Raw genomic sequence first — 21,673 nt, 5'->3', positions numbered from 1 at the left:
AATTCTTTTCTTTAAGAACGTTGAATATTGGCCCCCACTCTCTTCTGGCTTGTAGAGTTTCTGCCGAGAGATCTGCTGTTAGTCTGATGGGCTTCCCTTTGTGGGTGACCCGACCTTTCTCTCTGGCTGCCCTTAAGATTTTTTCCTTCATTTCAACTTTGGTGAATCTGGCAATTATGTGTCTTGGAGTTGCTCTTCTCGAGGAGTATCTTTGTGGCGTTCTCTGTATTTCCTGAATTTGAATGTTGGCCTGCCCTACTAGGTTGGGGAAGTTCTCCTGGATGATATCCTGAAGAGTGTTTTCCAACTTGGTTCCATTTTCCCCCTCACTTTCAGGCACCCCAATCAGACGTAGATTTGGTCTTTTTACGTAATCCCATACTTCTTGCAGGCTTTGCTCATTTCTTTTTCTTCTTTTTTCTTTTGGTTTCTCTTCTCGCTTCATTTCATTCATTTGATCTTCAATCGCTGATACTCTTTCTTCCAGTTGATCGAGTCGGTTACTGAAGCTTGTGCATTTGTCACGTATTTCTCGTGTCATGGTTTTCATCTCTGTCATTTCGTTTATGATCTTCTCTGCATTAATGAGTCTAGCTGTCAATTCTTCCACTCTTTTTTCAAGATTTTTAGTTTCTTTGCGCTGGGTACGTAATTCCTCCTTTAGCTCTGATAAGTTTGATGGACTGAAGCCTTCTTCTCTCCTCTCGTCCAAGTCATTCTCTGACCAGCTTTGATCCGTTGCTGGTGATGGGCTGCGCTCCTTTGCAGGGGGAGATGCGCTCTTATTTTTTGAATTTCCAGCTTTTCTGCCCTGCTTCTTCCCCATCTTTGTGGTTTTATCTGTCTCTGGTCTTTGATGGTGGTGACGAACTGATGGGGTTTTGGTATAGGTGTCCTTCCTGTTTGATAGTTTTCCTTCTGACAGTCAGAAGGACTCTCTGTTGGTCTGTTGGAGATTGCTTGAGGTCCACTCCAGACCCTGTTTGCCTGGGTATCAGCAGCAGAGGTTGCCGAAGATAGAATATTGCTGAACAGCGAGTGTACCTGTCTGATTCTTCCTTTGGAAGTGTCCTCTCAGGGGTGTACTCCACCCTGTGAGGTGTGGGGTGTCAGACTGCCCCTAGTGGGGGATTTCTCCCAGCTAGGCTACTCAGGGGTCAGGGACACACCTGAGCAGGCAGTCTGTCCGTTCTCAGATCTCAACCTCCGCGTTGGGAGATCCGCGGCTCTCCCCAAAGCTGTCAGACAGAGTCGTTCGCGTCTGCACCGGCTCCCGCTACTTCCCCTGTTGGTCTTCAGCTGTGCGCTGTCCCCAGAGGTGGAGACTACAGAGACAGGCAGGCTTCCTTGAGCTGCTGTGAGCTCCACCCAGTTCGAGCTTCCCAGCGGCTTTGTTTACCTACTTAAGCCTCAGCAATGGCGGGCGCCCCTCCCCCAGCCTCGCTGCTGCCTTGCGGATAGATCGCGGCAGACTGCTGTGTTAGCAGTGAGGGAGGCTCCGTGGGCGTGGGACCCTCCCGGCCAGGTGTGGGATATATTCTCCTGGAATGCCTGTATGCTTACAGCGCAGTATTGGGGTGGGAGTTACCCGATTTTCCAGGTGTTGTGTGTCTCAGTTCCCCTGGCTAGGAAAACGGATCCCCTTCCCCCTTGCGCTTCCAGGTGAGGCGATGCCTCGCCCTGCTTCAGCTCTCGCTGGTCAAGCTGCAGCAGCTGACCAGCACCGATTGTCCGGCACTCCCTAGTGAGATGACCCCAGTACCTCAGTTGAAAATGCAGAAATCACCGGTCTTCTGTGTCGCTTGCGCTGGGAGTTGGAGACTGGAGTTGTTCCTATTCGGCCATCTTGCTCCGCCCCTCCTCGACAGGAACCAAAAAAAAGTCAATTTTGATACTCTCTTGCTCCCCACCCAACAAACAAGAAAATAATTTGAGATGGAATTAAATGTAAAAATCTGAAGCAGTACTTTTGCTTCCACACATGCAAGATTTCATCACCACAAAAACTCTCTAATGCTACCCACTTACAGTCACACCCATCCCACTCCCCCACTCTCTGTAACCCCAAGAAACCACAAATTTGTTTTTCATCTCTACAATTTTGTCATTTAAGGAGTGTTGTGTAAGAGAAATCATACAGCCTGTGACCTTTTGAGATTGGCTTTCTTTCCCCCATGCAGCTTAATGCTTTTGAGATCCACTCAAGTCGTTGTGTGTGTCAATCGTTTGTTCCTCTTCGTCGTCCAGCAGAACGATGCTGTATCGTTGCCAAACCATTCATCTACTGATAGACTTTTTGTTGTTTCCAATGTTTGGAAAAACTGTTTTCTTTTTCCTTTTTGTAGGTTAATTGACTTCTTAAAAATTCCACTTTAATTCATCTATAGTGTTTTTGAGTGTACCTCTTTGTATAGTTTTTTTGTGATTAAGTGCTATGGAGAATAGATTCATATTCAGAAAAGGGAATATGATATTGATAAAGAACAAAAGAAAAGATAGAGTTATAAATGCCATAAATTTATTCAACATACAAATTTTATGTATTTCCAACGATCCTCCCTTCTTTCTCTCACTGTTGTCTTTCTTGATGAGTCTGTTCTTCATTTCTGGAGTTCACCTGATGAGGCCCATAAGTTGCTGTTTTTAAGCATTTCTTTGTTCAGATTCTAAATAGTAAAAGAAAAGGAAGAAATATTAGGGAAATTCTGTGACCTACTTAAGAACAACTCTTTGTATTTCAGTTATAAATATTTGAACTTAGTAACTTTTAATTATTTTTAATGATTGGGATGTTCTCCATTTTTTCATATTTCACAGTGGAGATGCAAAGGTTTCATGGCAAATTCTATGTCAAAGGTGAACCCTGTCAATCAGCCTAAAGGAAGGTCTTACAGACTGCACCTTTCATGCTGTGCTATATGGATAATTACAGTGACAAGTTTTTTGACTTTAGTATACACTTAGAAATATCCTAGAAAGGTTACAGGTGATGAATATATCACCACTGGGTATAGAATGCAAACTACGTATTAGATAATTTAGTTTTTATATATGGCAAATTCTTGGATTCATCTTCAAACAAGTCACCCCAGACACCAGTAATTGTATTTAACTTGCGTTTTTTTTCTGAGAAATACTATAATACATTTGGTATAGTTCAATTTATATACAGTATATCAGGGGTTTTTTAGGATGTAGAAAGGATACAGTCATCTCAAGAAGCAGCCTTATGCAGAGAACTGAGATGCTTATTTATTTTGAAGTTGGGATTAGACTTTACTATTTAATTGAGATACTTATTTATTTTCTTTCAATTGGCATTAGATTGAATCATTAATACTTTACCAGAACTGCAAGGGGCACTGTATTCTTCAAAGGTGAATTCATCTGAAATACAGAAATTGTTGGAGAGAAAGAGTGAAGACATTCAGACATAAGCACCTAAGATGTGAATTGTAAATAAACCACGTAAGCCAAGAAAGAAAGTAGAAAGCATCACTATAGAGCCAATAAATATGATTTCTCTATTAGGCTGTTTGGGATTGGTGGGAGGAAACCAAGAGAAAATCTGGCTTGGGAACAGAATTGAGAGGCCGGGTACACAGGCAGTATGCCTGAATATAGTTACAGGACTCCACAGATAGTGCCTTTTCACAGCTGTATTTTTCTCATTGGAATTGCACCTTGCTCTCTGAACCTTCCCTTCATCAAAGAACAGTGTTAGCACTACCATCATGCTGTGATGGTGGTTAATTTTCTAGCTCAAAGCCATGAGCAAATCAAAGTATTTCCTGATATGTTACAAAGTTCCCCAAATTGTATGAGACTATCCGAAGCACAAGTCAAAAACAGATCAAATTTTTCATGTCACGCATCAGCACTGAGATGTGTTTTTTCAGTTACCGTACTCTTCTTATCTCTTTGGAATAATTCAGCCCAGGACAAACAACTTCATAGGGAAATTTAGATAGAATGGACCCTCTCATTGCCTTATGGTCAATTTATAAGAATGACTCTAAGACTTGTTTAGTGGGGGGACATGAGAGGTTAATATACAAGAACATGATTACTCAGTGTGCACAAACTCACCTTTTCCTCCAGTGAAACACTGTGGAGTTTAGCTTTAGTTAAGGCAATCCTTTAGTAGGTTAGTATTTTTTTTTTTGTTTTTGGTTTTTTTTTTTTTTTTTTGGTTTTAAAGCTCAGCACGTCTGAAGCTTACCTGTCTCATAATAATCATAGGCTTTTACTGTAGCTGGTTTTAAATTCTTTATTTGGATGTCTTGTTCCACAAAGAAGGAAAAACTCAGGGTTTGATGGGTTAGCTGGAGAGACAGGAAAACAATTAGAATCAAAGATTAGTTAGTCTTTGATTAACCAGTTACTAGTTACTGTCCTCTCTTCATAAGATATCAAATCCTGTAGTTATGCTATACACATCTGTACCAGAACCTATGAAAAGAAAGGGGACTTCTGTGACCTGCATAACACACTAAAAGACAGATAAAAGAAGGAAAAAAGAGACAATTTTGTAGACAGCCAAATGTAATAAATCAAGCCTGTTGACAGTCCAAGCTTCATTTCTTTTTTTCTTTTCTTTTTCTTTTTTTTTTTGGGGAGGGGCCGGGGACCAAGTCTCGCTCTGTTGCCCAGGCTAGAGTGCTGTGGCACAATCTCGGCTCACTGCAACCTCTGCCTCCCGGGTTCAAGCAATTCTCCTGCCTCAGCCTCTCAAGTAGCTGGGACTACAGGCACCTGCCACTGTGCCCAGCTAATTTTTGTATTTTTAGTAAAGATGGGATTTCACCATCTTGGCCAGGCTGGTCTCGAACTCCTGACCTCATGATCCACCTGCCTTGGCCTCCCAAAGTGCTGGGATTACAGGTGTGAGCCACTGTGCCTGGCTGGCTTCATTTCTTTTTATAGCCACTTTGTCCTCTCTCACCTGTATATGTGAACAGCACTATATGAAACCTGTTATGGTTTGTTAGAACCTCTAGTTGTTATTCCAGATCTAGCAGAGTCACAGAAAGTCTTACCTTTTCAAAGTAGATTAGGACATGGTTCATGCTCACTTCAGTCCTCTGAATCTGAGGCTGTTTCTGGAGCTGTTGATCAAGAGAATAAGCCAGAAATATGGAATGAGAAAATGTTATACTGGCAGTAGTTTTCAGGAATTTATGATATAAACAGCTTCTCAGGAGCATCCAAACTACTAATTTTGATTTCTTCAAGAATAATAATGATAATAACAATAGCAATATTTATTGAACTTTTATTCTCTATATATGCTATAAGTGTATGTGCAGATACATATATGTGAGAGAGAGAGATATATATATATGCCTGCACACACACATATATCCTTTTCTCTTTTTATATATAGCTGGAAAATAATTCAATACCATTCCACATAACTAGGTGTCTTGGGGTCTGCTGGAATATTATTTATCATGTTTCTGACTTATACCCTATACCTGACACCATATAACCATGATACACACTATTAAAATGATAGAGACACCCTTTAGAGAAGCAATTTTGAGGGAGCACACCTCTTGAAAAGTGCATCAATAAAGTCAAATTGACAAAGATAACTGCCAGCATTTACCATGACTTTGCTATTTGTAAGGGATCTAGGGATTACCTGTTTAACTGATGGTTTCATAGGTATGAAGCCTGATACCATCTTCACGTCAACAATGACCATGTTGGAACTGGGTCGGTCCCCAGTGTAACTGTAAAGTCAATGCATAGGAATAAGGAAGTCAAACAAAATTTCTTGGAATTCATTCAAGACAAACTCTCTTTACCTTCTATTTCTAACACTAAGTTACTATATCTACTGTATCTGTTTCTGTTATGGTTGCTTGGAAAACCCATCATTTTAGGCTCACACTCTTCAGATATTGTAATACCATATTCTCAGTGTTAACACTTTTTCTTGTTAATAAACACTGCAAGAAATTTTCTTGTAATAAACACTGCAAGAATTCCATATTCATTATGTGTGGCTTTGGAGAGTGGAGTTTCTCCACATAAGAAAATCAATTTCTCCATATTCTATTAGGTTGGTGCAAAAGGTCTGGTCACGATCTAGGATTTACCTAATGTTGATGTGAATCTGGAACTTTCTGTGAGCATCCACTCCATCACAATTCGTGGGGAGAGTATTAACCTGCAGAGCAAAGGGCGCTTTCCCTTCTTTCTTGGGAAGGATGTTATATCGCAGGCATGTCTAAAACAAATGGAAAAAAAATCCTTAATTTTCACACTCAAATTGTCTCATAATCTGTTCCAGATGATTCATACCTTTCCTTAGCACACCCTTCTTTTTCTTATTTTGAAATTCAAATATAACTCTTGAAACTTTCTCTCCCATTTGCAGCATCTCCTAAACCCCAGCAGTCTCACCTGGAGGTACGCACATCCCGACCCTGACACAGTTGTGCTGTACTCCCCCGGAACCTCTGGTAACCGGACCTCCTGCAGCACTAGGCGGTTGCCATCATCTACTTGGAAATCTTTAGAAAAGGTGTGTGAAGATTTGACGGTGACCAAAGCTGCTTTCTCACTTTTACTGAAAGTTGCTGTTCCATATTTGGAGAGGGCTTGAAGAGCCACCACTGTGTCCTGAAAAAAAATGAGTAGAGAAATCACAGAAGAGGAAAGTAACAAACGCACACTGGATGTAAACCATAACAACACTATTCTTTCTTCAGAATTATTTAGTCATAAACGCAGTCCACTAACTCTATTTCAATTCAGTTCAATCTGGTTAGTAATGATAAACTATTCCAGATACTTTGAAGGTAAATTTTTAAAGTTTCTTCATTCAGCTGGTTTACAATATACATATGGTGATAAGACTTACATATTTGACACAAGCACAGGTTATTTCAATAATTTATAAATTTATGTAACAATATTTGTTATAAAAGGTCAGAGAAGAGAGAAGAAAATATGGATTCGAACAGTAAGAGAAGACTGAAGAAGGTGAGAAATAAGATTCTCTCTGAATAATGAGCAGGGTTTATGCAGACAGAAGAGAGGTATCGGGGGGACCTGGGTGGGGAATGCTCTATGTGAAGTCATGGAAACTGCAATGAGCTAATTCCAGAAGAAGCAAAGGGATCTGCCTAATCAGATTGGTGTACTCATGTTTACTGGTGAGAGGAAATATTTTTGATAAAATATTAGATAACTTTAGGCTTTGGGTGAAAAAAAGATTTATTTTCTAAGGGAAGTAATCCCATGAAAACATTGCTTTGTGAAAACAACCCTACCTGCATGGCTGGGGGTCCCCTAGGGAGTTAAGAGAGGAGACAGTATAAAAAGGACAGAGCAGTAATCCATACATAAGATAGTAAGGCTGGAACTTGTCTGCTGATGGAGGGATGGAGAAAGTGTGAATTAGAAATACCAACTATTCCATTATTCAACTCCCAGAAGATGGCTGTATCTTCATATATGTGAATACATTTATGTTTCCTTCTAGAGTCTCCCCACAGACCTGAGTGGAGGAGAAGCCCCCTTGGGGATTTTGCTGCTTGGTGATCCACTTCACAATACGTGATGCCATAGACAGGTCCTCTGAAGATGGGGCAGGCTGGACAGTAAGATAGGTAAGGAGCACGTAAGATGTCATCTCCACTTCTGCAGAGGGAGCCCGTGGTTGAGAATAGAGGGTCTTAGCTTCTTGAAGTTTCCCAGGACGTTGCCAGTGGATTGAATCCTCTTTGACATAGAAAAGGGTAGAATTTTTAGCTTAAGGGATGATTTCAAAATCTAATCCATAAGTGATAATTATAATTATAGTTCACCTAATAAATTGACATTTCATTTTAATGAAGTGAAAGCATTAAACAAAGTGAAAGCATTAAATAGTCACTATCAAACAAATCCTTGTCAAGAAAGTAAAGTTCCAGAGAATAACATTGAGCCTTTGTGTCTACTGTGTGTGATATTAGAAGCTGGGACTGTATAGAGTCTATACTGTGTGGATTAATAAAAAGATCCATGTTATCCAGAGAATTCAAGTCTTAGATCAATGATAATTATTCTGTCATTAAATTAAGGCAGCATGATAGGCATGAGCTCAGTAGAGGCATCCTCCTTTCTTTTGGTCACTGGTGGTTGTTAGAAGTAAACCTTGCAGTAGCAGCTCTTACCTTCTTTCACAGCCTCTCTGTTTAATGATTCAAGCAACTCTCTTCGTTTGACCTTGTTTCCTGCTAGGGCAAAGGCATAGGCCAATAATGCTTTGGTGTAGACAAGACTTCCTTGGTCCTCTGAGGTGGAGCTCCAGGCCGTTTCAAGGCAGGATAGGGCACTGCGGACCACTGCGTGCTATGAAGAAGATGAAAGGCTATTGTAAAATAGCAGAACCAGGCAAATGAGCTATCCCCAGGCGAACTGCAGATTAAAAACCCTAATGTGTCTGTGTAACCTCACAGTTCTGACCAGAGAAGAGTTTCCTCTGCTGCTTCCAAAAGGATCTGGTCCTTTACATTCCATTGAAATAAAACAAAATTAAATACCATAAAAATCACAATTAATTTCCCTCAGGGATTCATCATATCATAATTTTATTCTTTACGTGTGTGAAGGAGGTACAGGGGATGTGCTTGAACATACAGTGGCAGGCAGTGGCATCTCCAGCAAAGCAATGGTGATGTAGGCAGAGAGTGTCAACTCATCGTTCACCCCACCCTGTAAGGATCAGAGGCAGAGACTCAAACACTTCAATAGTCATGAGACACACCATCTGCTGACACTTCTTTTCCTTTTCACATCTTCACTAGATGATTTCTTGTCTTGTGCTAGATTGTTGATTTTCTCCCCTTCCTCCTCTACCCTAAAATTCTTGAGTGTGTCCCAAATCACCTTCCCTCACTTTTAATAGTATGTTCGGCTTTGAGGTTTTTTTGAACACTATTTTCATTCAATAACAAACTTCTAAGGTGTTGCTAGTTTTCAGAAGATGTAGAGTCCACCATTCCTCCTGAAATTTATGTCGCAATGACTGAAGGACTCAATTCAAACATCATTTCCTCCCATATATCACTATCTTCAGGGACCAGAACAAAAATAGAGAAGGCATCACCTTAATGGCATTGTTCAGCAGTGATCCAGAGCCTTCGAAACAACCATCTGCCTTTTGTCTCCGTGAAAGCCAGGTGAGGGCATCCCTGATATGTGAGTTCTCCACAAAGATGTATGATTGGGCTTGAGCAAAGGACTTGAGCACAAATGCAGTGAGCCTGTCCAGCAAAACAGAGACACAGAGATGAAGACCACCTCACTTTTACAGCTCACTTTGCGCACTGCCTCCAGACATTGCTCTTCACAATTCAGTGAAGATTACTGGGAGGAATTGATGGGAAAACAGTACATAAGAGCGGAATATACTCTAGTCCAACAAACATCTCATTTTATTCTCTCTCAACTTTATTGGTTTCTCTGAGATGATGTTTTGTAAATTTTTTGTTGTGAAACATTTGTTGGAGCCTCTAAGCCCCCCCACCATGAAAACTGCATTTCCAGAATGACTTGTCCTGATTTTACTGCATCACGGTCTCCTTCTGTCCTCCCCCTCCTCTCCTTTTTTAATGCACAGTGTGGGAGCTTCTTCCTCTGTCATTTTGTAGAGTGAAGAGTGACATTTTCTGCTTCATATTTCCATTTAGAAGATCCTTATTTCACCATTTTCAGCTGTGTTATCACAGCAGGTAAGCTTTCAGAGATGAAACTGTGAGATTACCCAACAGGAATGATACATACAGCATATGCATTATTTAAAGATTAACAATTTTCCACAAAAAACTCCAGATGTTAGAGAATAGCTGTTACTAGAATCCTGAAATATCATGGATCTACAGAGAGCATAGGGAAAAAATAATCTTACCAAGTGTTTCCCTGACTGCTACCATCATTGTCCCCAAAGGTGCTGTAGGAACCATCTCTGTGCTTGTAATTCAATTGCCTTTGGTACCCTGAAGAGGAAGTTTTCATAGATTTATTGAAATGGCAAAGACACTGGAGGATTATCAAGCCTTTTTCTCAGTGCTGTTAGGAATCATAGGGTAACTAATATTTAGTTAAAATCTCCCCCAATCCCCAATCACAGGCTTGATGATACTATTGAATTTTCTACTTGTATATTGGGACATTTTATTGAAAATCACAGCAATGACTATCAAATCTTAATGAAAGAGATTTTAGTTCACCAAAAATATTTAAGAGAGTATGGCTTTTCCTTCTGAGGTAATCTCTCACCACTGATGAGGTAGCTAGTGGCTTTGGCCTTGATCTGCTCTGTCAGCTGTCGTGTCTCATTGAGATAGTTTAGAACATAAATGTTTGGGACAAAAAGGACCATATTCTGCTCTCCACAACCATAGGGCATCTGGAGAAGGTTCTGAAGGTTTTGCACTACAGATCCTAGTATATCACCTGTGGAATGAAAGTTGTAAAGAAATCAGATACGGTTTGTATTGGGCTAGGAAAATAGATTATTAGCTAACTGAGAGGTCAAATGACCTACATAGGGAAGGACAAGAAGATTTAAAAAGGTGAAAAAAAAAAAAAAACAAAAAATAGGGAGAAAAACAAAAAGTGAGAAAATAAAGTTGATGGTTTAAGGATGGAGAAAGCAGGGAAGAAACTGAACGGTAGGTGATTATCTTTCCTCGTGGGCCACATGTCTGGTAAAACTCAACCACAACCATTTTCAAACTGACTTGGAAGCACTACCACCTAGTAAATTGCTAGAAGATGAGGGCACAGAGAGGTGACCCTTTCTTTTTAGAATACATCAAGGCATAATATGTAGCACAACGTCTATTCAAGCCCCTTTCCAGCTGTAATATAGTGTAACCCTTAGTGCTTTCTCTCAATCCAATGTCTGTTGTCAGAGACTTCAGTAATCACGGAAGGTGAGGCCCATGCACTAGAATTATTCGCTAGACAGCTGCTTCCCTTGGGCTGAAAGACTCACCCAAAACTGAATATGTTGCCCTGGGAGATCCTTCAACCACATTTGAAGGAACATTCAATGACACCTTTTCAGGTACTCCAGTATCTAATGGAAGAAGACAAACACATATAAAGGAGGGGAAATTATGAATCATGTTTCTCTACATCATCTAAATCCAACCTTTTCTTTTCCTTGGTCATTATATAACTGGTTTTTTTTTTTTTGAGACAGAGTCTCCCTCTGTCACCCAGGCCAAAGTGCAGTGGCGTGATCTCACTGCAACCTCTGCTTCCTGGGTTCGAACGATTCTTGTGCCTGAGTCACCTAAGTATCTGGGATTACAGGCATGCACCACCACACCTGACTAATTTCTGTATTTTTTGTAAAGACAGAGTTGGCCAGGCTGGTCTTGAACTTCTGATCTCAAGCGATTTGCCCGCCTCCATCTCCCAAATTGCTGAGATTACAGGTGTGAGCCACCATGCCTGGCTCGGTTATTATATAATTTCTTTGATACAGTCCAGGTTTCCCTTAAAGCTACGATTCATCTCTGTGAAGTTCATATTCATCATATACATTTGTGCTAAATTTCTATGGCTTTTTCTATAGGCATATACTTATGGTATACTTATTTCCTTCTCTTCATGATTTATATTAATTCCTGCTACTGTTAATGCTTTCCAAGAATTACATTCATTCCATTGATTTGTATTCAGTGTATACTACGTACCAGGTTCTAAGTGCAATGATACCAAAACTTTCAAAACAAATTTCCTGGCCTCCTGGAGATTTCAGTTTTAGGGGAAGAGTAAGATAAAAAAAAGCAAGAGTATATTTAGTATGCTAGATGTTGAAAAGTGCTATAGAGAAAATTAAAGCAGGGTAAGCGTTTCTATGGTGAGCTAGTAAAACAAGGCAGATCAGGAAGTGCAGGATGTAGGGAGGGGGCTCCCTATGGAAAAGCTCATTGATAGAAAGTCCTATGTGAGCAGAGACTCTAAGTAAGTCAAGGAGCCAGATTTATCCAAACCTGGGGGAAGACACTTCCAGGAAAAAGGAACAAAAAGTAAAAGGACTCCAGAGACTGAAGAATGCCGGATGTATTCCAGTAGGAAGAAGGAGGTCAGTGTGGCCGGCATGGGGTGAGTGAAGGAGAGGTTAGGAAGATGTGAAATCATGGGGTAGCAAGGGTTTCTTTTTTTTAAAATTTTTTATTATACTTTAAGTTCTAGGGTACATGTGCACAACATGCAGGTTTCTTACATATGTATACACGTGCCATGTTGGTGCGCTGCACCCATTAACTTGTCATTTACATTAGGTATATCTCTTAATGCTATCCCTCCCCACTCCCCCCACCTCACGACATGCCCCAGTGTATGATGTTCCCTGCCCTGTGTACAAGTGTTCTTACTGTTCAATTCCCACCTATGAGTGAGAACATGCGGTGTTTGGTTTTCTGTCCTCGTGATAGTTTGCTGAGAAGGATGGTCTCCAGCTGCATCCGTGTCCCTACAAAGGACACGAATTCACACTTTTTTATGCGTACATAGTATTCCATGGTGTATATGTGACACATTTTCTTAATCCAGTCTGTCACAGACGGATATTTGGGTTGATTCCAAGTCTTTGCTATCGTGAATAGTGCCGCAATAAACATACATGTGCATGTGTCTTTATAGCAGCATGATTTATAATCCTTTGGGTATATACCCAGTAATGCAATGGCTGGGTCAAATGGTATTTCTCGTTCTGGATCCTAGAGGAATCACCACACTGTCTTCCACAATGGTTGAACTAATTTACAGTCCTACCAACAGTGTAAAAGTGTTCCTATTTCTCCACATCCTCTCCAGCACCTGTTGCTTCCTGACTTTTTAATGATCATCATTCTAACTGGCATGAGATGGTATCTCATTGTGGTTTTGATTTGCATTTCTCTGATGGCGAGTGATGATGAGCATTTTCTCATGTGTCTGTTGGCTGCATAAATGTCTTCTTTTGAGAAGTGTCTGTTCATATCCTTTGCCCACTTTTTGATGGGGTTGTTTGTTTTTTTCTTGTAAATTTTGTTTGAGTTCTTTGTAGGTTCTGGATATTAGCCCTTTGTCAGATGGGTAGATTGCAAAAATTTTTTCCCATTCTGTAGGTTGCGTGTTCACTCTGGTGGTAGTTTGGTAGTTTCTTTTGCTGTGCAGACACTCTTTACTTTAATTGGATCCCATTTGTCAATTTTGGCTTTTGTTGTCATTACTTTTGGTGTTTTAGACATGAAGTCCTTGCCCATGCCTATGTCCTGAATGGTATTACCTAGGTTTTCTTCTAGGGTTTTTATGGTTTTAGGTCTAACATTTAAGTCTCTAATCCAACTTGAATTAACTTGCATATAAGATGTAAGGAAGGGATCCAATTTCAGCTTTCTCCGTAGGGCTAGCCAGTTTTCCCAGCACCATTTATTAAATAGGGAATCCTTTCCCTATTTCTTGTTGTTGTTAGGTTTGTCAAAGATCAGATGGTTGTAGATGTGTGGTATTATTTCTGAGGACTCTGTTCTGTTCCATTGGTCTATATCTCTGTTTTGGTACAAGTACTATGCTGTTTTGATTACTGTAGCCTTGTAGTATAGTTTGAAGTCAGGTAGCATGATGTCTCCAGCTTTGTTCTTTTGGCTTAGGATTGTCTTGGCAATGCGGGCTCCTTTTTGGTTCCATATGAACTTCAAAGTAGTTTTTTCCAATTCTGTGAAGAAAGTCATTGGTAGCTTGATGGGGATGGCATTGAATCTATAAATTACCTTGGGCAGTATGGCCATTTTCACGATATTGATTCTTCCTATCCACGAGCATGGCATGTTCTTCCATTTGTTTGTGTCCTCTTATTTCATTGAGCAGTGTTTTGTAGTTCTTCTTGAAGAGGTCCTTCACATCCCTTGTAAGTTGGATTCCGAGGTAGTTTATTCTCTTTGAAGCAATTGTGAATGGGAGTTCACTCATGATTTGGCTCTCTGTTTGTCTGTTACTGGTGTATAAGAATGCTTGTGATTTTTGCACATTAATTTTGTATCCTGAGACTTTGCTGAAGTTGCTTATCAGCTTAAGGAGATTTTGGGCTGAGACAATGGGGTTTTCTAAATATACAATCATGTCATCTGCAAACAGGGACAATTTGACTTCTTTTTTTCCTAATTGAATACCCTTTATTTCTTTCTCCTGCCCGATTGCCCTAGCCAGAACTTCCAACACTATGTTGAATAGGAGTGGTGAGAGAGGGCATCCCTGTCTTGTGCAAGTTTTCAAAGGGAATTTTTCCAGTTTTTGCCCATTCAGTATGATATTGGCTGTGGGTTTGTCATAAATAGCTCTTATTATTTTGAGATACGTTCCATCAATACCGAATTTACTGAGAGTTTTTAGCATGAAGGACTGCTGAATTTTGTCAAAGGCTTTTTCTGCATCTTTTGAGATAATCATGTGGTTTTTGTCTTTGGTTCTGTTTATATGCTGGATTATGTTTATTGATTTGCATATGTTGAACCAGCCTTGCATCCCAGGGATGAAGCCCAGTTGATCATGGTGGATAAGGTTTTTGATGTGCTGCTGGATTTGGTTTGCCAGTATTTTATTGAGGATTTTTGCACCGATGTTCATCAGGGATATTGGTCTGAAATTCTCTTTTTTTGCTGTGTTTCTGCCAGGCTTTGCTATGAGGATGATGTCGGCCTCATAAAATGAGTTAGGGAGGATTCCCTCTGTTTCTATTGATTGGAATAGTTTCAGAAGGAATGGTACCAGCTCCTCCTTGTACCTCTGGTAGAATTCGGCTGTGAATCCGTCTGGTCCTGGAGTTTTTTTTGGTTGGTAGGCTATTAATTATTGCCTCAATTTCAGAGCCTGCTATTGGTCTATTCAGGGATTCAACTTCTTCCTGGTTTAGTCTTGGGAGAGTGTGTCCAGGAATTTATCCATTTCTTCTAGATTTTCTAGTTGATTTGCACAGAGGTGTTTATAGTATCCTCTGATGATAGTTTGTATTTCTGTGAGGTCGGTCGTGATATCCCCTTTATCATTTTTTATTGTGTCTATTTGATTCTTCTCTCTTTTCTTCTTTATTAGTCTTGCTAGCGGTCTATCAATTTTGTTGATCTTTTCAAAAAACCAACTCCCGGATTCATTGATTTTTTTGAAGGGTTTTTTGCATCTCTATCTCCTTCGGCTCTGCTCTGATCTTAGTTATTTCTTGCTTTCTGCTAGCTTTTAAATGTGTTTGCTCTTGCTTTTCTAGTTCTTTTAATTGTGATGTTAGGGTGTCAATTTTAGATCCTTCCTGCTTTCTCTTGTGGGTAGTTAGTGCTATAAATTTCCCTCTACAGACTGCCTTAAATATGTCCTAGTGATTCTGGTATGTTATATCTTTGTTCTCAATGGTTTCAAAGAACATCTTTATTTCTGCCTTCATTTCGTTATGTACACAGCAGTCATTCAGGAGCAGATTGTTCAGTTTCCATGTAGTTGAGCAGTTTTGAGTGAGTTTCTTAATTTTGAGTTTAGTTTGATTGCACTGTGGTCTGAGAGACAGTTTGTTATAATTTCTGTTCTTTTACATTTGCTGAGGAGTGCTTTACTTCCAACTATTTGGTCAATTTTGGAATACGTGCGATGTGGTGCTGAGAAGAATGTATATTCTGTTGATTTGGGGTGGAGAGTTCTGTAGATGTCTATTAGGTCCACGTGGTGCAGAGCTGAGTTCTAAGTGCATTAAAAGCTTACGCTTTAACTTTGGGGGGATATGGGAGATTCCTGAAAGGGTTAGAGAAGACGAGATACACGATCTGACACATGCTTTAAAGGATCCCTCTCGCTGAAGGGGAATAAGAAGAGACGATTAGGAGACTAGTTAGAAAGCTATTGAGAGCCTGCAAGAGAAAGGATTAGAGTAGTAGAGATGGAGAGAAGTGGGTAGGTTCTGGATACAATTTGAAGGTGGAATTGACTAGATTTGTGCATGGATTGGGTAGGGAGTATAAGGGAAAGAACGCAGTAAAGAAGAACTCCAAAGTGTTTCTCTCCAGCAAGTAGAAGAACAGATTTTTCATCATCTGAGACGAAGGAGATTGAGGGAGGAGCAAGTTTGTGAGGAAGAGCAGATACTCAGTTTTAAACTTGCTAATTTTGTTATGCCTATGAGACCTACAAGCCTGTAAGTGGAGAGGAGTGGGCAGTTGAACACATGAGTTTGAGTTCAGGAAAAAGGTGTGGATCCAAGTTGTATATTTTTGGACACAAGTACAGAGTTGTTATTAAAGCCATTGACTAAATGATTTTATCAAAGGATCTTCATATAAAGAAGAGAGATCTGCAGACTAAGCATTATCGTCAAGATTATAGATGGCACAGAGTTGCATTTTTAATGATAATTTAAATAAACTTTAAAAAGTGCTAGCTTTTCCCCCTCTCTTTCAATATAGTGGTAATTTTTATATTGTTATATTAATGATATTAGTAAAATGTTGGTTTTCTATACAAGTTAGTGACCTGGAGCTCCTCTTAAAATAACTTGTTTAAGTAAAAACCTGAGTGCATTTAAACTGTTAATTGAATAGTAAATCATGCTAGTGTCACACAGATATTTCAACATTTTGAACATGGTTTAGAAAGACATTTGAGAAACAGATGTATCAGAAAGAATCCTGTCCTGACGTCAACAGCCTTAGTCCTTATTATTAGGCAAAAGCTTTTAAGCTTTTAAGCAAGACTTTTATTTCTCTATGCCCATTTCTTTATTCTTAAAATACAATAATAATACTTTAAACTGAAAAGTACTTTCTATTTATTTCCCTAAGAAAGTTGAGGCTTATTCCAACTGGTTTTCATTAGGACAATGTTTTTCATCAAATGTACTTAGATTTTAACGAGGGTACGAGATTCTCTCTCTCTCTCTCTCTCTCTCTCTCTCTCTCTCTCTCTTAGAGAAAAGCATGCCTCCAAAAGACATTCCACAACTGTATACTCTGGCAAGTCACTTAACATGAAATTTTTCTCTATTTATTACACTTACCTGATGCACAGAGCAGCATGTTGAAAGTTTCCTCCTTTGCTATTCCTTCAGGCTTTATATTGACAAAAAATAAAAAAAAAAAGTAAAGCAATACTGAATGTATAAAAGAAAAATTAAACACTTGAAAGCAAAGGAGAAAATGCTGGTGAAAAATTGGATTGCAGATCTATCCACATTCTTGGGAATTCAATGTCACTGTGAAAGAACACATTCCTCCATATATCACAGCCTTGAGCCCGACACATCACATCCCCCCATATGCCTCCACTTCCTGGGCCCGACACAAACACATTCCTCCATATATCACAGCCTTGAGACATCCCCCCATATGCCTCCACTTCCTGGGCCCGACACAAACACATTCCTCCATATATCTCAAAGAAAAACAACACCTGGAGAATCTCCGATAAGGTTACAACCATTTGTAAAAGCACAGGAACCAATAAGAAAGCTGCTAAAAGTATAACTTAATACATTAACCAATTGTAATGCTGTAACCAAGAAGAATTCCCTTGTAACCTTACATATCCTGTTTTCATCAGGCTATAAAAAGCGAGCACACGCATTGTTTGGAGCCCTCTTGTATGTTGTAGAACGGAGGGACCAAGTTCGAACTTACATTAACGATCCTTGCTGCTTGGCTTTGACTCTGGACTCTGGTGGTCTTCTTCGGGGAATAAACAGTCTGGGCATAACAACTGTCAGATGCATATTAGATAACACTGTATGAAATAATAAGGGCTCTGAGACTCACAGAGAGTAAACTCACATACCTCAACTAGTAAGGGCTTGACTACAGTGTCCTTCTGCACAAGTGGTGGGACGTCAGTCAACTCATTGTCACACACTTCCTGAGAATGCACGGCTTCTGCAGTAGCTGTGAAATTCACCTTTCCTGGGGAACAAAGTTCTTAAGAGTTAAACGGTGATTCTATATTGAACAGTTTCTTCTTTTTCAGTTTCCCCAGTGTATCCAGTGGTTGTCTTCCTCTTGATTAGTATTAAAGGAGGAGAAAAAGTATGTATTGGGGTCAGTGCAGAAAAAAAATCATCTGAGCACACGAAGTGGAATTTGCTAATAGCATTACTACTCACCCAGTGACTTTGGAGTCACAGTCCAGGACACGGTTTTCCGCCCATTTCTACAGACACAGTGAGATTCTTCATTCTTCTCTGTTGGGACAGCCAGGAAAGCGGAAGAGACTTCTAGCTGCACAATGACCTGTCCCCCCATACCCAAGCACAAGTTTATGAAGGGACGCAGAACGGGATGAATACTGGGGAAGGTGCTCTGTGCATCAGGTAAATGGACTGAGGGACAATGTCCGTCAGTCCAGAGTTGCTGAGAAGCTATGCAAACATGGCCAGCTCTATCAGACGCTTTGTAGTTTAGGTGTTTGAAACAAGAAAATGGAAAAACTGACAGGAGTTAGGATAAGTGTTTAGGATTTAGCCTTGTGCCAACAGAAGAAAGGGGTGTTTAGTGAAAAACATGAAGCAATCAAGTGGACATAATGTCTGAATTTAGGAGTACACAGATGTAGCAGCCTGAATGAATATAACCTTACCTAACCTTGGACCTGTCAGGTACCTTTTCTCTTAGTACCAGGTCTGTTCCAAAATTAGGATATATCATATGCAGTTCTGATTTCCTGGGTTACCTAGGAGACCTGGTAATGAATGGTGACTCTCTTCTATTCTCATTCACTTCCAGAGAAGTGCCCTTACCCGAATGCAAATGGACAAGTAGTTAAACACAGTGGCTTTGAGTGTGAAGGCTTCTCCTCGCACCACAGAATAAGGGAGGGTGAGTTCCAGGAAGAAAGGCTGGAAGGCTTGAAGAGACACGACAGGAGAGAGGCCAAACCCTGTGGTTCCAGACAAGCAGAATGCGCTGGCCTTCCACTCCGTGATGGTGTCAGGGACCTGCATCACCAGGTCTCTTACACCTGATGAGCTAGTGAAGGAGCAGAGAAGAGGAGTGTGAGCAAATCTCTCTTTATTTATTTATTTATTTATTTATTTAACACAAAGCATGGGTGATCCTAGAACATGATAACTCAGTAACCTAGTGTGGTAAATGCTAAACTTGATCTAAGGACTGGTGCTCCTGGTAAGGTCTTAAAGTTTTTTTTGTCCCTACCTCCCTTACTCCCTCCTTCCCTCCCTCCCTTTCTTCCTTTTTTCTTTCATTCTTTCCTTCCTTTTGTTGTTTCTTTCACTCTCCCTCCCCTCCCCTTCCCTTTCCTTTATTTAAGAGGGCTGGTAGCAGCCTACTTTCTATTATTTATCTATAGACCAAATTAGAAGAAAAATTAGTATTGTTTAATTATGAGATAAATGAACTATACACCTAAATATTTACCAGCAAAGAGCAGAACAGAACTAAAAGGAACAGGAATCCGGGATAAAGTCAGTCATACAGCAAGATTCAAACCCTTTCCTAAACTAAATTCCAGGCAACACACAACTTACTCGACTGCTACCAAATCCCAGATCCAGGTCTCAGGGAAGTACTTCCGGACTATCTCTTCCACTTGCAATATCTGAGTTTCTTCTCCGACCATTGGGTACATTATTTCTCCTAGGGGTAAGCCTCGCAGACCTGGTCCTGGAAGACAACACACAGGCCTCAGTGTGAACCTCATGTTTTATAATCAATTTCTTATTGCTGCCTTATTTCTCAAGTGGAATAAGGTCATATGCTCAGGGAATGTTTATTATTGGAACAATTTAATCTATCAGCTTGTTATTTTGTTCACTTTCCCATAGAAAGGCTAATCCTATTTTTTCTTCAAACAGAATCTAGAGCTAAATATACTTTTCTTTATAAATAAAAGCAAATGACCTGTACATGTACCTCCTGAATCTAAAATAAAAGTTGATTAAAAAAAACAAAAACAAATGTAGCTCTCTCTAGGATGATTATTCAACTGGTGAAGGGAAGGCTAAAGAGTAATTTAATACATCAAATATTGCTTTTACACTGAAATTGTGTTCACATGTCTTCTGTTTGCAGTGAGAATCAAACAAGAGGAATGGATATTAGTTAAGCAAGATGATTTCAGGAATGATTTTTTGTTTGTTTGCTTGTTTCAACATTGAATTAATATGGAGATATAAACAATAAGCAACAGGATTCAGTAGAGTATGTGGTATAGACAATGGGAGGTCAGGAATGAAAAGACAATCAACTTTAGTTAGGCTGGAAAAGACTTTACCAAAGCGGAACCCATTCATGGATGGGAGGGGGAGGAGAATGGGAAGGCATTCCCAGGAAACGACTGTGCAAATATATACACAAAGGTGGAAGGGATAATAAAATTTACCCTCTAGAGAAGAATGGCTATTTTCAGGATGTGTTTCCCAAAATTATGTAAACAGAAGGTGTAATATATAATAAAATATCGTGAAGGCTAGGACAAATAAATAAGGTCTGTTAAGGCGGGAGTTAGTTAGCTTGATAAAAAAGAAATTGATATTCCAGAGATCAGAAGATACACGTATATATAAGATATATATAATCTTAATATATTGATAATATTATCTTAAATATCTTTATTATAATAGTATTCTATCATATAGCTTCTGATCTCTGGGGCATCACTTTTTTAAGATAATTATATATGTGTGTAACGTGTGTAATTTTAAATGCATATATGATATATATAAAATAATAGATGTGCTCTTTTAAAACCTTAAATGCAATAATCTTATGAATTCTGGAAGTGGTGACTATGTTTGAGAAATAAGTGACTTGAGAAAAGCAGTGTTTAAGGGCATGCGGGATAGATGGAGGTAAAGAAAAGCTGGAGGCAAGGAAGATAAATTAGAATGGTTTTTCAGTAATCTAGCTATGAAATAATGACAGACAGACTAAAGTGATGTAACTGAAAAGGAGAAGGAAAAAATGGATAAGCAACAAACACCAAAAGAAAAATTTGCGTAGAGTATTATAGAATATTTGGGGTTAGAGTGTAATGATGTACTGTGAGTTTTCATGAATTCTAAATCATACCTTTGTTTCCATTGATCTATTTTCTCTTAGGGTTGAAAAGAAAATACACACTTAGTGAAATGAAAGTGAATTAATCATGCTTTTCAGTTTCTTTTTTTTAAGCAAACATGCCATTAAAGGAATCATGATTTTTTTCCTTTTACAATCACAATACCTCAGTGAGTTTGGTGTTCTCATTCTGACTTCAGATTTAAAGAAATTGAGCCTCTAAAAGGTTAAGTGAGTCTGCAAATTTCCAAAGTCACATAGTCATAGCAGAGAGGAGTGTGATGAAAAATTGTCGCTTTGTTCTTAAAACAGTGTTCTTTTTTCACTATACAGGATTTTTTTTTTTTTTTTTTTTTTTTTTTTTTTTTTTTTCCTGGGGAGGAAATATCCTTAATGACTCCTTTGTTTCCAACTAGAACATTACTCCTTGCCTTTCCAGGCAGTGAATCTGCTGTATTAAAATGTGTTTCTTTCTTTTTTTTTTTTTTTTTTTTTAACACTTTTTACTGCCATCCTCATTTTTTATTAAAAAGTAAATTGGGTAGACATTCAAGCGTGCAGAGAAAATTTTCTCTAGGTCTGATGGCAGTAGAAAAGAATTTCGAGTTAGGCCCTTTTCAATTTTTCCTCATTTC

The 21,673-nt window shown here is 39.3% G+C and overlaps 1 protein-coding gene across 1 annotated transcript in view; it reads right to left on the bottom strand.

Moving 5' to 3' along the window:
- Positions 1 to 2,560: 2,560 nt before the first annotated feature.
- The window catches only part of LOC104672864 (pregnancy zone protein-like), a 50,040-nt gene continuing 30,927 nt past the window's right edge, over positions 2,561 to 21,673 (bottom strand). The window contains exons 18-36 of the mRNA XM_030939226.1: positions 19,508 to 19,643; positions 18,761 to 18,989; positions 18,128 to 18,254; positions 17,806 to 17,927; positions 17,033 to 17,084; positions 11,000 to 11,083; positions 10,279 to 10,455; positions 9,908 to 9,995; positions 9,107 to 9,263; positions 8,638 to 8,712; positions 8,172 to 8,349; positions 7,514 to 7,737; positions 6,415 to 6,633; positions 6,108 to 6,238; positions 5,648 to 5,738; positions 5,040 to 5,108; positions 4,223 to 4,325; positions 3,346 to 3,387; positions 2,561 to 2,666 (exon numbers count right to left, since the gene is read on the bottom strand). Coding sequence (XP_030795086.1) covers positions 2,644 to 2,666; positions 3,346 to 3,387; positions 4,223 to 4,325; positions 5,040 to 5,108; positions 5,648 to 5,738; positions 6,108 to 6,238; positions 6,415 to 6,633; positions 7,514 to 7,737; positions 8,172 to 8,349; positions 8,638 to 8,712; positions 9,107 to 9,263; positions 9,908 to 9,995; positions 10,279 to 10,455; positions 11,000 to 11,083; positions 17,033 to 17,084; positions 17,806 to 17,927; positions 18,128 to 18,254; positions 18,761 to 18,989; positions 19,508 to 19,643 — 2,327 coding nt within the window. The 3' untranslated portion in view covers positions 2,561 to 2,643. The remainder of the gene's footprint in view (positions 2,667 to 3,345; positions 3,388 to 4,222; positions 4,326 to 5,039; positions 5,109 to 5,647; positions 5,739 to 6,107; positions 6,239 to 6,414; positions 6,634 to 7,513; positions 7,738 to 8,171; positions 8,350 to 8,637; positions 8,713 to 9,106; positions 9,264 to 9,907; positions 9,996 to 10,278; positions 10,456 to 10,999; positions 11,084 to 17,032; positions 17,085 to 17,805; positions 17,928 to 18,127; positions 18,255 to 18,760; positions 18,990 to 19,507; positions 19,644 to 21,673) is intronic.

This window comes from Rhinopithecus roxellana, chromosome 10, assembly GCF_007565055.1.
Source record: "Rhinopithecus roxellana isolate Shanxi Qingling chromosome 10, ASM756505v1, whole genome shotgun sequence".
Classification (NCBI taxonomy): Eukaryota; Metazoa; Chordata; class Mammalia; order Primates; family Cercopithecidae; genus Rhinopithecus; species Rhinopithecus roxellana.
This window is presented reverse-complemented; position numbering and strand designations above follow the sequence as displayed.